The sequence below is a fragment of the Rana temporaria genome, chromosome 5 (genome assembly GCF_905171775.1).
Source record: "Rana temporaria chromosome 5, aRanTem1.1, whole genome shotgun sequence".
In the NCBI taxonomy this organism is placed as follows: domain Eukaryota; kingdom Metazoa; phylum Chordata; class Amphibia; order Anura; family Ranidae; genus Rana; species Rana temporaria.
In genome coordinates, this window is record NC_053493.1 from 281,573,599 (window position 1) to 281,587,367 (window position 13,769).

The following is a 13,769-nucleotide window of genomic DNA, read 5'->3' on the forward strand; positions in this document are numbered from 1 at the left end:
TTGCTATGTAACCAGCATAAACATTATGGAACATTGTACTAAAGCTCTTACCCTAGTGATAAATTAGCAACACAGCATCAGAAGCAGCACATTTTAAAAGGAAGTATTGTTTTAAGGTATTGTCATATTTGTATGATTTATGCAAATAAGAATATCCTATTTGTAACAACTAAGGAGCCCATCAGGGAGCATAGCATAAAACCATGGTGTACGCTGAACTTTTGATGGTTGTAATTTGCATCGTAAAGTTCAAAAAGTCATGTCTAAATTGCCTTTGCAGTCTACACAGAGTGATTTGCTATTAGTTGCTAAAATGATAAAAAATAAATGCCAATTTGAAAAATCTGTGTCCCCACTGTGGATCATGACAGCTGATAAATTGAAATGAAAGGAACACAACAAACTCAAAGATAAAAAGCAATCTGATTAAGTTGTGCACAGCATGAAACAAACTAAAAGGTGCAATGTTTCATTTTAAGCCACTTGCCTTGTAAACTGTAGATTTCGCCAACACTGTTTTGCCTGGTGATATGATGCCAGTAGGCACTCCGAGGAAGTGAGATGGACTTTGACAGTGTCATTGGTTCAGTCATACTAGTCTGAAGCTGAAAGACAGAGTGAAAAAGGAAGCATTTGTAAAGTATTTGTTGAGACTTTTAAGGATATTTGAAACATTATATTGTAAATGATTTTAATAAACAAAGTTAAATATTCTTATTTATTTATTTATTTATTTATTTTGGAAAAAGATGATCTTCACAACTGAATTACAGGTGTCACCAGCAGTAAGCAATGGATCCCCTGTAACACAAAGTCGAATTAATACCTAGGTTGGATTCAGATTCAAGAATTCTCTTTATATTTAACTTACTGGTCACTGACCACTCGATTGGTGGCAGACAAACACGTAAAATGTCCTTAAACCCAAAAACAAAAATGTAATATATTGCAGATTACCAATCCTTTTATGTGGAGGTATAACAATCCTTTTATGTGGTGGCTCCATTCGTTTTATTTTTCATGCTTTTTTTTTTATCTGTCTATTCCTCCAGTAAGTTTTTTTTTCACCTTCATTTAACAGATCAAAAAGTACAGACAAAATGGCAATTATAGGGTTCAGGCAAACCATTTAAAACTAACACGGGTGCTTACAATGGTCAAAATTTCCTGTAGCTGTTAAAAAAATGTGTTAGCTGAAGTTTGGATTTAATATTTAGTCACATATGTAAAGTCCATCTAAATCTACTAATCCCTCCATAAATTACTTAGGGGTTGATTTCCTAAAACTTGAGAGTGCAAAATCTGGTGCAGCTGTGCATGGTAGTGAATTTAGATTCTAACTTCAGTTTGTTCAATTAAGCATTGACAAAAAAAACTGGAAGCTGATTGGTTTCTATGCAGAGCTGCACCTGATTTTGCACTCTCCGTTTTCCGTAAATCAACCCCACAGTTACATAGTTGGTAAGGTTAAATAAATATATAATTTCATCCAGTTCAACCCGTGTGTTTGTGTGTGTGTGTGTGTTTATGTTAATACAATTTCAAATATCCCTGTATATTGTGTTTGCTAAGATGCTCATCTAAGTGTTTAAAAAAAAATACCTTCAGACACCACCCACAGTTGAAGGGAGTTCCACATCCTAACTGCTCTGACATGTGATGAAGAATATCTGGACATTTTTTAGACTTCTTGGTGATCGGCTGCTAGGCACCCTGAGTTGTTACATGGGGGCGGGGTAAAACCCTGGTGCTTACTAGGCCGTCTTATCCTTGATCCTGACAGTGAGTAGTATGGAGCAAAATCAAGGTGAATAGGTTCAGCTCGGGTCAGAAGCAGTTAATTGAACCTGTTGCTTTGCCCTGGGCAACACACAGGTTCACTTTATGTGAACAGCTTGATGAATCTGCCCTATTATTCTTCAAGAAGTGGGGGCTCTGGCAGTTGGCCATATATTCTTCTAATACAAACTGACAATTTTTCCTTGGGTATTATCTCCTCTCATTTTTCAGTAATCAGTCACAGTATTAAAGCAATTGTATCTGCATGACAGGCAATCAATTAGTAGTTTTGGAGGAGATGTCAACAATGGATGGCTCAATATATTCCTCAACACAGATGTCCCTAATGCTCTTTAATATACCCTTCAGAAACCGTAACAATGCTCCATCCTTAGTATTAGAATCAGTTGTATATGGTCACGCAGGTCATAGTTTAGTTTCCAACTACAACATGTCCCTATCAGAGAACAGAGCAGGTTCGAATCCTGGTACCGTAGACTGTAACTCACTGAAGGATCTATACAGTTATACTCATGCACACTGGACATTATAAAAAAGCCAGAAACGTTAGCCGTAGAAAACTGTAGCTGCAGAGTGAGTTTTTCATAATTTTTGCACTACCATTTTTCATAGTTTTTTGAAGTTTTTTTAGCAAAACTATACTCCCATAAAAGCATATGGCTCAAAAACACTGATACACGCTGAATAGCTGCGTTTTTCTGCATTTTTAAGTTAGAGCGGTGTTACAGCGGAAAAACTCCTCCAAAATCCAAATTGTTCTGCAGATTTTTTTCCAACCAGAATATGCCCCTGCCAAAAACAGCTGATAACAGCCTATGTGTGCATGGACACATAGGATAACATGCTGGGGAGTTTATTGGCTGCAGAAAAAAATGTCTGAAGCCAAAAACAGCAGCTGTAAAAACATCCAGTGTGTATGAGGCCTTAAAATGAACATTTTAAGATAAGATTGGAGTCTTAAAATAGTAAAAAGATAACACATGATAACCCACAAGCAGTTGCAGTCATCTTGCACTCCTATCTTCCAACCCAGCTGCTTAATATCTGAATAGGTATTGATCAGGTGAGATAATCTTCTGAATCCCCCATACTAGGTAATTATCCGAAAATTAGGTCTAAAACGGTCTAACCAGTCATTTAATCAGACTTGGTATGGATTATTTAAGTGGACTGAGTGACTAGCATTCTTGTGGATTAAAATGTAGAACATGAATTAATGCTAGATTTGTTATTTTTATGCTTAATATAGCTTTTCTTCCATAGAAACTAAGAACTATAGTAGACATTCATTATTTTCCTGAATAATACATGTAATACAATCTTCTTTATTAAAACGAGAAATTAACTAAACTGTGTTTCTATAAACATACACTTCATTCTCTTTTATTCTTTATTTGTCCTTATTTGTCTTTCACATTTGTTTCATGATTGTTGTCCATTAGCCCTCTCCATAGATCAGCAGAATGTGTTTTTTTTTTCAGACCAAAAGTAGCTGCATGTTGAGAACAAATGTCAACATTCATTTGATATGTCATTTGTGCCATAGTAACATGCTCAGTTCCTGTTGGTTTGTGGAAGTAACACTTGGACAGCAAGCTGTTATAACTATTCCAAATGCAGACAATAGTATTGCACTAATTGGGTAAATATTTCAGCAATCAAGAAGTTCTCAGGAAACAAAACACAGACTGAAACCAAGCATTAAATTGCTAATTATCTTATAAATTGCAGAGGACCTTTCTAATTCTTATTTTGAAGCATAATAACATATGGTACAAAAGATAATTCAAACACAACAAATAATAATGAGAATATGCTTAAATTTTTCAGGATTGCTGAACTGCGATATTAATGCAGGGGAAACAACTTGAATATTAAAAAGACTGTCAGAAAGCAGGACACCTGCATTATGAGGCTTCAAAAAACAAAACAAAAAAACAGGATGTTGCATATTACTGAAGTTCCATAAGAGAGGCTCGGTCATTAGGTTTTAGTTCGCAGCTCCCAGAACTAGTATGTGGCACATCATGTAGTCATGTGCACACTGAAATATTTTGTTTCGGAATTTTGTTTTCGTCCGAAAAATGTTTTACTTAGTTACTCCCGAAATTCGTTTTTATTTATTTAGTTTTGTTAAAAAATGCATTAGTCCGAAAATCCGAATTAATTAAGGTCGAATCGGTCATTGAAGGCTTATGGTGTCTGTCGAATGTTCTAAGAAGATTCGACGGAGCAGCTAAACTGTTTGACGCCACAAACGTACATTTCCGGTCGAATGTTCCGCCTACAAGCTATGGAAGAATTCTAATGTTGAATGACTAGTAAGAATTATATTTATAAATTATTAATACTAGTCAACCAACATTCAAATTCTTCTATAGCCTATGGAAAAAAGGATACTGCGCTTATTCTAAATTAACCTAGGTGAAAAGCCGCAACTAAAAAATGTTATACAACATCAAACACAATATACAAAGAAAAAGCTGCACTAATGTGCATATTAATATGACGCCCTGATACCAGTGCAAAAAATACAAAAAGTGAATAACAAACAGTGATCTAACCGTGAACTTCATTTGAAAAGTCTAATAAACACTTATGGATTGACCATAATCCACCAAAACAGAATAAATGATCGTGTTCAATGATCTCCAAAGTGTAAAAAATTCCCCAACTCCTGAGAAGACTGATGATAGAAGCACCTCCACCACAGTCACACACTGCCTCTTACCGAAACTCTATGATCTCTTAATTACAGGAGATCATAGACAGCATATAATGATGGTATTTTTTGCATCGTGTCAGCAGAGAGGGACGGTCACAAAGTTGGATTGCCTCAAACAGTGTACCAATATGGGATTTAAAAGGAAGAAAGAACTTGCATAGCGTAAGATCCTCAAGGTTTTAATGTATTAAAAAAAATGTACACTTACATCAAGGTTGTAGTCATAAAGCATCTAAAAAACAAGCCGGCCGGCTCCTCGAACAAACAGCCCGTATCTTCCGGGGGTAATCACTTGATGCGGTGACGTCAGAACGTCGCCTCCCAACGTTTCGTCTTGATGGGGACGTGGTTACGGGATACAGGCAGCGTTCTGAATCACCGCATTTTAAACACAAATAGTATAGTGCAGCCTCACAACAAGGCTGCACTATACCATTTGTGTTTAAAATGCGGTGATTCAGAACGCCGCCTGTATCCCGTGACCACGTCCCCATCGAGACGAAACGTTGGGAGGCGACGTTCTGACATCACTGCGTCAAGTGATTACACCCGGAAGATACGGGCTGTTTGTTCGAGGAGCCGGCCGGCTCTTTTTTAGATGCTTTATGACTACAACCTTGATGTAAGTGTACATCTTTTTTTAATACATAAAAACCTTGAAGATCTTACGCTATGCTAGTTCTTTCTTCCTTTTAAATCCCATATTGGTACACTGTTTGAGGCAATCCAACTTTGTGACCATCCCTCTTTGCTGACACGCTGCAAGGATACCATCATTATATGCTGTCTATGATCTCCTGTAATTAAGAGATCATAGCGTTCCGGTAAGAGGCAGTGTGTGACTGTGATGGAGGTGCTTCTATCATCACTCTTCTCAGGAGTTGGGGATTTTTTTACACTTTGGAGATCATTAAACACAATCATTTATTCTGTTTTGGACTTTATGGTGGATTATGGTCAATCCATAAGTGTTTATTAGACTTTTCAAATTAAGTTCACGGTTTGATCACTGTTTGTTATTCACTTTTTGTATTTTGTGTGCTGGTATCAGGGCATCATATTAATACGCACATTAGCGCAGCTTTTTCTTTGTATATTCTATAGCCTATGGGCTGAGCATTTGACTGGAAATGTACGATTACGGCGTCGTACAGTTTAGCTGCTTGTCGAATCTTCTTAGAATTTTCGACAGACACCATAAGCCTTCAATGACAGATTCAACGCTTGTATGTTTTTCGCTGCTTTATTGAATCTTCGTCGTTCATGTTGAATGGTCTACCCCAACACTGTCTCTATAATGTCGAATCTTTTATCTCTATGTCAAATCTTTCCTCTCTATGTAGAATAATCTTGGACTAATAGAGTTAAGGTTGGCACATTCGACCGCAGGTTCGATAGACACAGATTGCTATTGTCAGCGTCATGTCGAATCTCCTATCTATATCGAACTGTTGTAGCAACAAAAAACAAAATAAAGCATTTTTTTATGTCGGATCTTTCGGATTTCGATCTCTGCACGTTTGTTTTTCGTTTGTTAAACCGGTAACGAAAATACCAACAATTTGGACGAAAATGCATTCGGACGATAACAAATGCACATGTCTAGGCACATGTGTATAAATGTGCTGCTCTGAAAACGGCATACAAATCTATACAAAATTCAGAACTACATAAAGATTTATTAAAAAGTCTTATAAAGCATTACAATAAAAATCTCCATAAACAATTTGCAAAATATGTGTGTATAAAATTAACAACAGTAATTTACCAAAAACAACTCATATGTTACACAAAACAACTCAAATGTTGCACACAAATAAATTGTTGAAAAAAAATGTAATGAAGTCCAAAAGTCTAAATACATAAATCCCAGCAGTGCAAAATCACGTTTCTTCAATGAAAGTGTGTTCTAAGTGAGAAAACACAATCCTCCACCTTCCCCTAAAGGATGAACGCTCACCTCCAGAAATCGACCCTCACCTCATTCTCAGACTTTTTAAACAAAAGCAGCCTGAATCTTTTGTTCGGGGAGGTTGCTAAAATTAGATTAGCAGAGAGCAGGTCCTATTACAAAATACTTACAAAATACATTCCATATTAAAAAAAAACATTTATAGGACATATCCTCATAGAAATAGCGAAAAAATGCAGGGGGAAAAAAGGAAAAAGCTACAGAGAGATATAACTCTCCCCTTCAGCCTTAAACATCTTAGGTTAAGACCTATTAACATATGCATCCACTTGTTACATCACATATTATAGTATCTCATTCCCTCCTATTTACTGTTCCAAAAAAAATCATAGTTGGCTTCTACTTCCTGATACCTTGTTTCCTCCCTTCCTCCATCTATGTCCAATTCTTTATACTTTATACTAATACTACTTTTAATCTCAAACTTATCTTACTCAATTCCTGCCGCTATTTCCAGGACCTTTTCACTAACACACACCACAAAACAAACAGACAGCAAAAACAAACAAAAAAAAACACCTCTGAGAGTCTCTGCCTATGATGAGAAGGGGGGGGGGGTGCCTTTATTCAAATCAACAATGTTAGCTATCTTGGCTGTATGCCCAGACATCACACTCTGTGTTAACCAGGAAAAAAAAAAATCTCCTAACATGATCTGAACTTTCTAAACAGTATATAAATGTGAACATAGCAGATATACATGTAAAACCTATGTAGGGAGATTTGGTTCATCCATGTGTATCATCTGAGGCTGTTCACTTCACTTGGTGTATGGAGGGTTTACATCCACTTTAATATTCGAGTGAACGCTATTAGCATTGCCATGTTTAACTAATTTTAAAGTCGTTGTAAAGACATAAGGTTTTTGTATATTATGTATATTAATGCATTCTATACATTAAGAGAACAAGTCTTCTGTGTGCAGCAGCCCCCCTAGGCCCCCCTAAGACTTTTCTGAGCCCATCTCTGTACAGCGATGTCCACAAGTGTCTCAGCCATCCGGAACTCTCCCTCCTGATTGCCTGATACACAGCATTGGTGCCTTTGGTTCCCACTGCTGTCATTACAAGTCAGTTAGCCAATCGGGAGAGAGAGTGAGTGGGGCAGAACTGCAGCCTCCGTGTCTGAATGGACACAGGGAGCTGTGACTTAGCTAGGTGCCCCCCGTAGCAAGCTTCTTGCTGTGGGGGCACTCGACAGGAGGGAGGGGCCAGGAGAGAAGAAGAGGGGCCCAATAAGGGGAGGATCCAGGTTGCTTAGTGCAAATCCACTGCAACAGAGCAGGTAAGTATAACATGTTTGTTATTTTTGAAAAATTTACTTTGCAATCACTTGAACAGTCTAGAATTTGCTGTACCTTTTCTTTCCATTTGTAATGTACTTAGTCATTATAGTATGTACTGTATGTGTGCATGTAGCCAGCAGTTCCACAAAACCTGGTGCCCATAGCAACTATTGACCTTGTTATATAGATAAGGTGGATTGCAGTTTATTCATCATAAACATTTCAAAGAGAATACAGCAGCACCTGTGCTGGAGGCAGCTAACTGAACTGTGAACATTATTGATGATTTCAGTATGAAACAAGCACTAAACATTGCCTGTAGTCAACACTAAACATAGCTTATTGTGAACTGTATGCATTCTGCTTTATATCCTGAGTGCCACATCCTATTTGATTACAGTTTTTACTTCATCATACAGCTTTGCAATTTTATAGGCTGAAAGAATGGAGTGCACATATGAAAATTACTAGTGATCTATTGACAAATGATTGCCTACAACATTGATGGATTGCTACATAGTTGTGGACTGCTTGATTGCTTATCATTTAGTGACCTCATGGGTTATGCAGGCAAATATCTCCAAATGTTAGATTATTACACGGCTTGCAGATGTTATTTGTGTATCAGTAGAGGCAAGCTAGGGCAGGTGTTATCATTAGCATAGATGATTGTTGATAGAAATAGTGATTTGATAAATGCATTCAGGACAAATTTGGATAGAACTTACCGGTTATTTTACTTCAAATAAAATAGATCTCATCATAAATCCTTGCAAATCAAAAGCTAACATAATTCAAAAAATTCTTCTCCATTATCTTTTTCCCGCCAGTTCCTTTGTTTGCATATTGGCCAGTTGTTTATGCTACTCCTAATTCCAGCAGGTTATTTTATAGCCACCACTAAAAATGGCTGACATTTGCATGAACCCTTTCGCTGCCAGTCCCTGTGCTCCATGTTTACCCTCAGGTGGCCAGACCATTTTTGCAATTTTTTCTTTGCTTTTTTATTTTTCACTTATAGCTTTCAAAGTTTGTAAAATACCCCCCAAACCATATATTTTCTGAAAGCACATGACCAGTAGAATAAAATGAAGGTGCTACTGATTTCTAAGGTCCCACTATATTTGTGCAAATGTTTATCAAAATAATATTTTACAAAACATCCACTAAAATCATGATTAGCAGATAAAAAAACAGCACATTTTACAAAATGTCTAAACCTGCATTAAATTAATAAATAACAAATATTTGTAATTTTTACATTGCGCCTTTTTGTGAAATGGTGAAACTTAAACATTTGCAAAAATGTAAATATGCAAATTTCTCAAAAAATCTGAAGGTTTTCATTTTTCCCTTACAGCTTTCAGAATTTGTGAAAGACCCCTAAAACCATATATTTTTTTGAAAGCATATGACCTCTGGAAGAAAATGAAGGTGCTACAGATTTTTTTAGACCCCGCGGTATTTGCACAAATGTTTATCAAACCAATATATTACATATTATACACTAAAACTATTATTAGCAGATAAAAACACAGCTAATTCTACACAACTCATGCTAAATCCCTACTAAATATACAAGATTAACCTGTATGGAGTTAATAAATAACAAAAAATAAAACAAATTTACACCACTTTGCAAAAAAATATAAAAAATCCACTAAAATCATGATTAGCAGATAAATGAACAGCACATTTTACAAAATTCCTACTAAAGTGTACGCCCATGGAGGGCCATTGGGGGCCATGTTTACCTACGCAGGGATGCACAGGTGTTCACAGGCATAGCTGCTTTTCCCAAACTGACATCCATATGGGTGTGGGTACATGACCCTGAACACAGACAGTGTGAGGTCAGAGACATGCATGCGGATCTACGTGGATGTAAAATTGGGAGCAACGTCTCTGTTTGTGCAGTTGCTACATCCCAAATGACATTGATGGGACTGTCTGCAGAGAGATGCATGGAACACCTGTGCATCCTTGTACAGGTACACTGTGTATGCCCTGTGTGAACAAGGCCTTAGGCCCCTTTCACACAAGCAGACTGATTGGGTCTGCCTGTCTGTTTTTCAGGTGGGCCCAATCGGACCACCCATTGTTCTCTTTGGAGAGGCTGATGTAAATGGGCATGTGTCCGTTTACACCCATCTGCATCTGATCCAGTCCAGTCAGCTAAAAACAGACAGATGGGGATTCCATTCCCCACCCATCTAGCAGATCGTATTAGATGGTATCAGATGGAAATGGTCAGGTGGTTTGTTTCTATCCGATCGCCCCATAGAGGATAGTCTGCTCTGCATCAGCGGAGCAGACAGGGACCTGTCATCCACCTGCTCAGCGGGGATCAGCAGACAGAACCCACCCACCTCTGACAATAGCGTAATTAATATTCGCTATTTTCCTCTGACTTCTCCTGGCCAATCAGGACAAATCGGGTTGGCCAGGAGGAGAAGCTGAGGAAACCTTGGAGGGGGAGTGTGGGGGGCATCACGTGGAGGGGTGAGTGAGATGGGGTGGGGGGCCGTCACCGTGGAGGGGTGAGTGCGGGCGGACCTGGGGGGTTGAGAGAAAAAGGGGGGTGTAGGTATGGCGCTGTTCTGATGAAAAGACAGGGGAATCCAAGTGGATTCAAAATAAATGTGGTGTTACCCCCACCTGGGTATTGGCCCTGAAAAATGTGTAATATAATGAAGTGAGAAGCGTGGAAAATGAATGACACAAAATTTAAAAAATATATTAAATGTGTATATGTGTGTTAGACCCTCGGCCGGGTGTTTGCTAATGCAATGTACCCTCGGCCGGGTGTTGGTGGGTGCTAGTCTGATGCTACTTGTGAGTGTGACAACAGACCACAGTGAGCAAAGTATAGCATCAAACACAATGAAATAAATAAATGTATATACCCCTTGCCAGGTATTTACTAGTTTAAATCCTTGGCCGGGTATTTAAATTGGAAATTAGGTGAAAAAATGCATAAATAAATCCTTTTAGAACACAAAAATAGAGTCCAGGAAAAAAGCAGTCCAGTGAATCAAAAAATAAAATAAAATTTGTGAAAACAAAAGAAGTGATAAAGTGACTTTGTGCTTAAAAAACGTTATTGGGTGAACTCTTCAGAACTCTGTCTTTTTTTACATGCGTGCAGCAGATCGCACCATTGCTGTTTGCAACATATGTCTGAAGCGTCTCTGTCCTCTGACTCTGTGCTCTTTCGTGAATTTGTGGAATGTGTGGTACCTCAGTGGCAGGTTCCCAAACGCCATTTCTTTTCACGGGAAGGCCAAACTGGCTCTCTACCGGCATGTGGAAGGCAATGTCTTGGCCTCATTGGATAGGATGGTGAGCAGTGACAGTGCATGCATCAGTGATACTGTCCCTCTTGTCTTCCTGTTGTACCACACGCTATGTGGAATAATTGACAGGGCATTTGAGGCAAAACAGAGGGAGGAAGAGGAGGACTTTCTTACCTCTCAAGGCCCCCTTTATCCAGATAGTATTCCTGCGGGGAAGAGGAGGAGACGGATTGTGTCAGCATGGAGGTGGAGGATAACACTCAGCATCAGCAGCAATCTTCAAGGGATCGTTTTCAGTCCCCCAGTAACCCATGGAGTTGTACGTGGCTGGGAGGAGGTGGCTGTGGATCATGTGATCCTTAGTGACCCAGAGGACTGCAGATCAAATGCCTCAGCAAACCTACGCTGCATGGCATTCCTGATCCTGCATCTCCTATATCAAGGAGAGGGATTATTACTGGCTGGCAACCCTTCTTGATCTACGTTACAGGGGTAAGGTTGCAGAACTTATCCAGCCTTCGCAAAGGGAGCAGAATATGAAACATCTTCAGGAGGCCTTGCAGAAAGGTTTGTGCAATGCGTTTCCAGAGCCTGGGAGGTTACAATTTTCATGGTGCTGAACAACGTGTGGCTAAGGCTTCGTTCAGTCACGGAAAGAGCGGTGGAGAAGGTGGCCGTCTGACCAATGCCTTCAGACAATTCTTCAGTCTGCAGCCCCAAGGTCTGATCAGTTCCAGCAACCATTGGCAGCATCTGAATTACATGGTGCAGGAATACCTAGGGGTCAGACTTGGAGACCTTTCCAACAGAAAGTCCTCTGGGTTACTGGGGTTTGAGGATGGACCACTGGCCAGAGCTTGCATAATATGCAATTGGAATAAAACTGGGGTGTGGGGGTAGTGGCGCTGTCTGTTCAGTAGCCACTTTTTTTTTTTTTTCTTTAGCCAGTGGCTACTGAACAGACAGCGCCACTACCCCCACACCCCAATTTTATTCCTTTTTTATTTGTATCTTGGGGATACAAAAGAGGGGGGCCGCAGTCTTATAATTTACATTATTTACATTTCCCACCTCTTATCCTAAGCGCGGGTATTCCATTTATTTTCTACAATATGCAATTGAGCTACTGAATCCTGCGTTCTTTCTGAGCGCACATTAAGTGCTGCTGGAGGCTTTGTAACCAATCACAGAGCATCTGTCCACAGACTCTATTGATCGGCTCACATTCATAAAAATGAATCAGTCTTGGATCACCAGCTACCAAGCACCTGATGCTAATGTAACTGATTGATTTTTCTATGGATGTGGGATCCCTTGAAGACTGCCTATGCTGAGTGACTATCCTATTATGCTGAGTGGCTATCTTATTCCTCCTCAATGTTCATGTTGATAGCTTATAAGAATATTTTTGTTTCAGGGCACTACTGCCTAAGGCCCAATTGTTCTGCCCCTGTTTAACAGGGGCTTGTAATTACAATTGTTGCTGTAATATTTCACAGCAGGGCCCGTTCCTGCGCTCAACAACAGTATCCGTGAGGCTTTACAGTGTTGAGGCACCACCACCACCAAAAGCCCAATTTTTTTGCCCCTGTTTAACTGGGGCATGTAATTACAATTCTTGATATAATATTTCACAGCAGGGCCCGTTCCAGCACGCACCAAGAGTAACTGTGAGGGTTTACAGTGTTCTAGTACCACCAACACCTAAGGCCTAATTTTCTGCAGAGTATATAGGGCAGGCCGTATAGTATATACAGGCTGTCCCCTACTTTTAAACATCTGACTTACAAACAGAGGGAGACAACAGGAAGTGAGAGGGAATCTACCCATAGGAAGGGAAATTCTCTCCTGTAAGAGTTAATATGGGAAAAGGTGTCTCCACTGATGCTTTATCGCCAATCCTTGTTTCCCTAAAAACCCCAAATTTTCTAAATCCAAATGTCTTAGGGACAAAAAGTGAGGTAAAATCTTCTGAACAGGGGCACAGACAGCAAAACAAATGTTACAGGGGTGATAACCCTTCGTTATGTTAATCGAAAAGCTTAAAAATAGATTTTTTTAGGCTGGAGATACACTTAAAAAATGTAAAATAATAAAGGAAGTATAAACCTGCACTGGGGCTAAAAGTAATAGGCTGCTGCCCCCCTAAATCTGTCCCCCGAAGGAGGAAGATGAGAATAAATGTAGGTGGGTTGGGGTGGTGGCGCTGCCTAATGCACGGGTTGAGACAGTACCTAACGGCCTGGTAAAAAATAAACCAGAAAGGATCGTCTTCTGAGGCGTTCCTTTCATCGAAACGTACGTCAGGCGTACATGCACATACGTCACTTCCGGGTCCGTGTGAGGTGGTTGTAGCTGGAGCGCACGCTACACACCGCTGACTACACGCCTCAGACCCTGCACTCTGGAGATACTTTTCTGTTTATATTTTGTATTTTTTGTTTTATCTGTGTTTCGTGCACCAGATTTTAATAATATATAGCCACTCCCTTGTTGGAGATTGTTATTTCTGGCTACAATAGAAGCTTTTTAATACATTTTACCTACAAACGGTATCGCACTATTGGAGTCCCCTTTTTTTCTCTGAGATACAGAGGCATCGGGCAGACTTTTGCCCGCTGGACAGCTGATCTATCAAGCACCATCTGGAAGGAAGCTGACCATACAAGCAGAGGAAAGGAGCAAGTGATC

At 39.4% G+C, this 13,769-nt stretch overlaps 1 protein-coding gene across 1 annotated transcript in view; it reads right to left on the bottom strand.

Annotated features, from left to right (window-relative positions):
- The window catches only part of DOK6 (docking protein 6), a 525,123-nt gene that overhangs the window by 129,815 nt on the left and 381,539 nt on the right, over window positions 1–13,769 (bottom strand). The window contains exon 7 of the mRNA XM_040353904.1: window positions 488–605. Coding sequence (XP_040209838.1) covers window positions 488–605 — 118 coding nt within the window. The remainder of the gene's footprint in view (window positions 1–487; window positions 606–13,769) is intronic.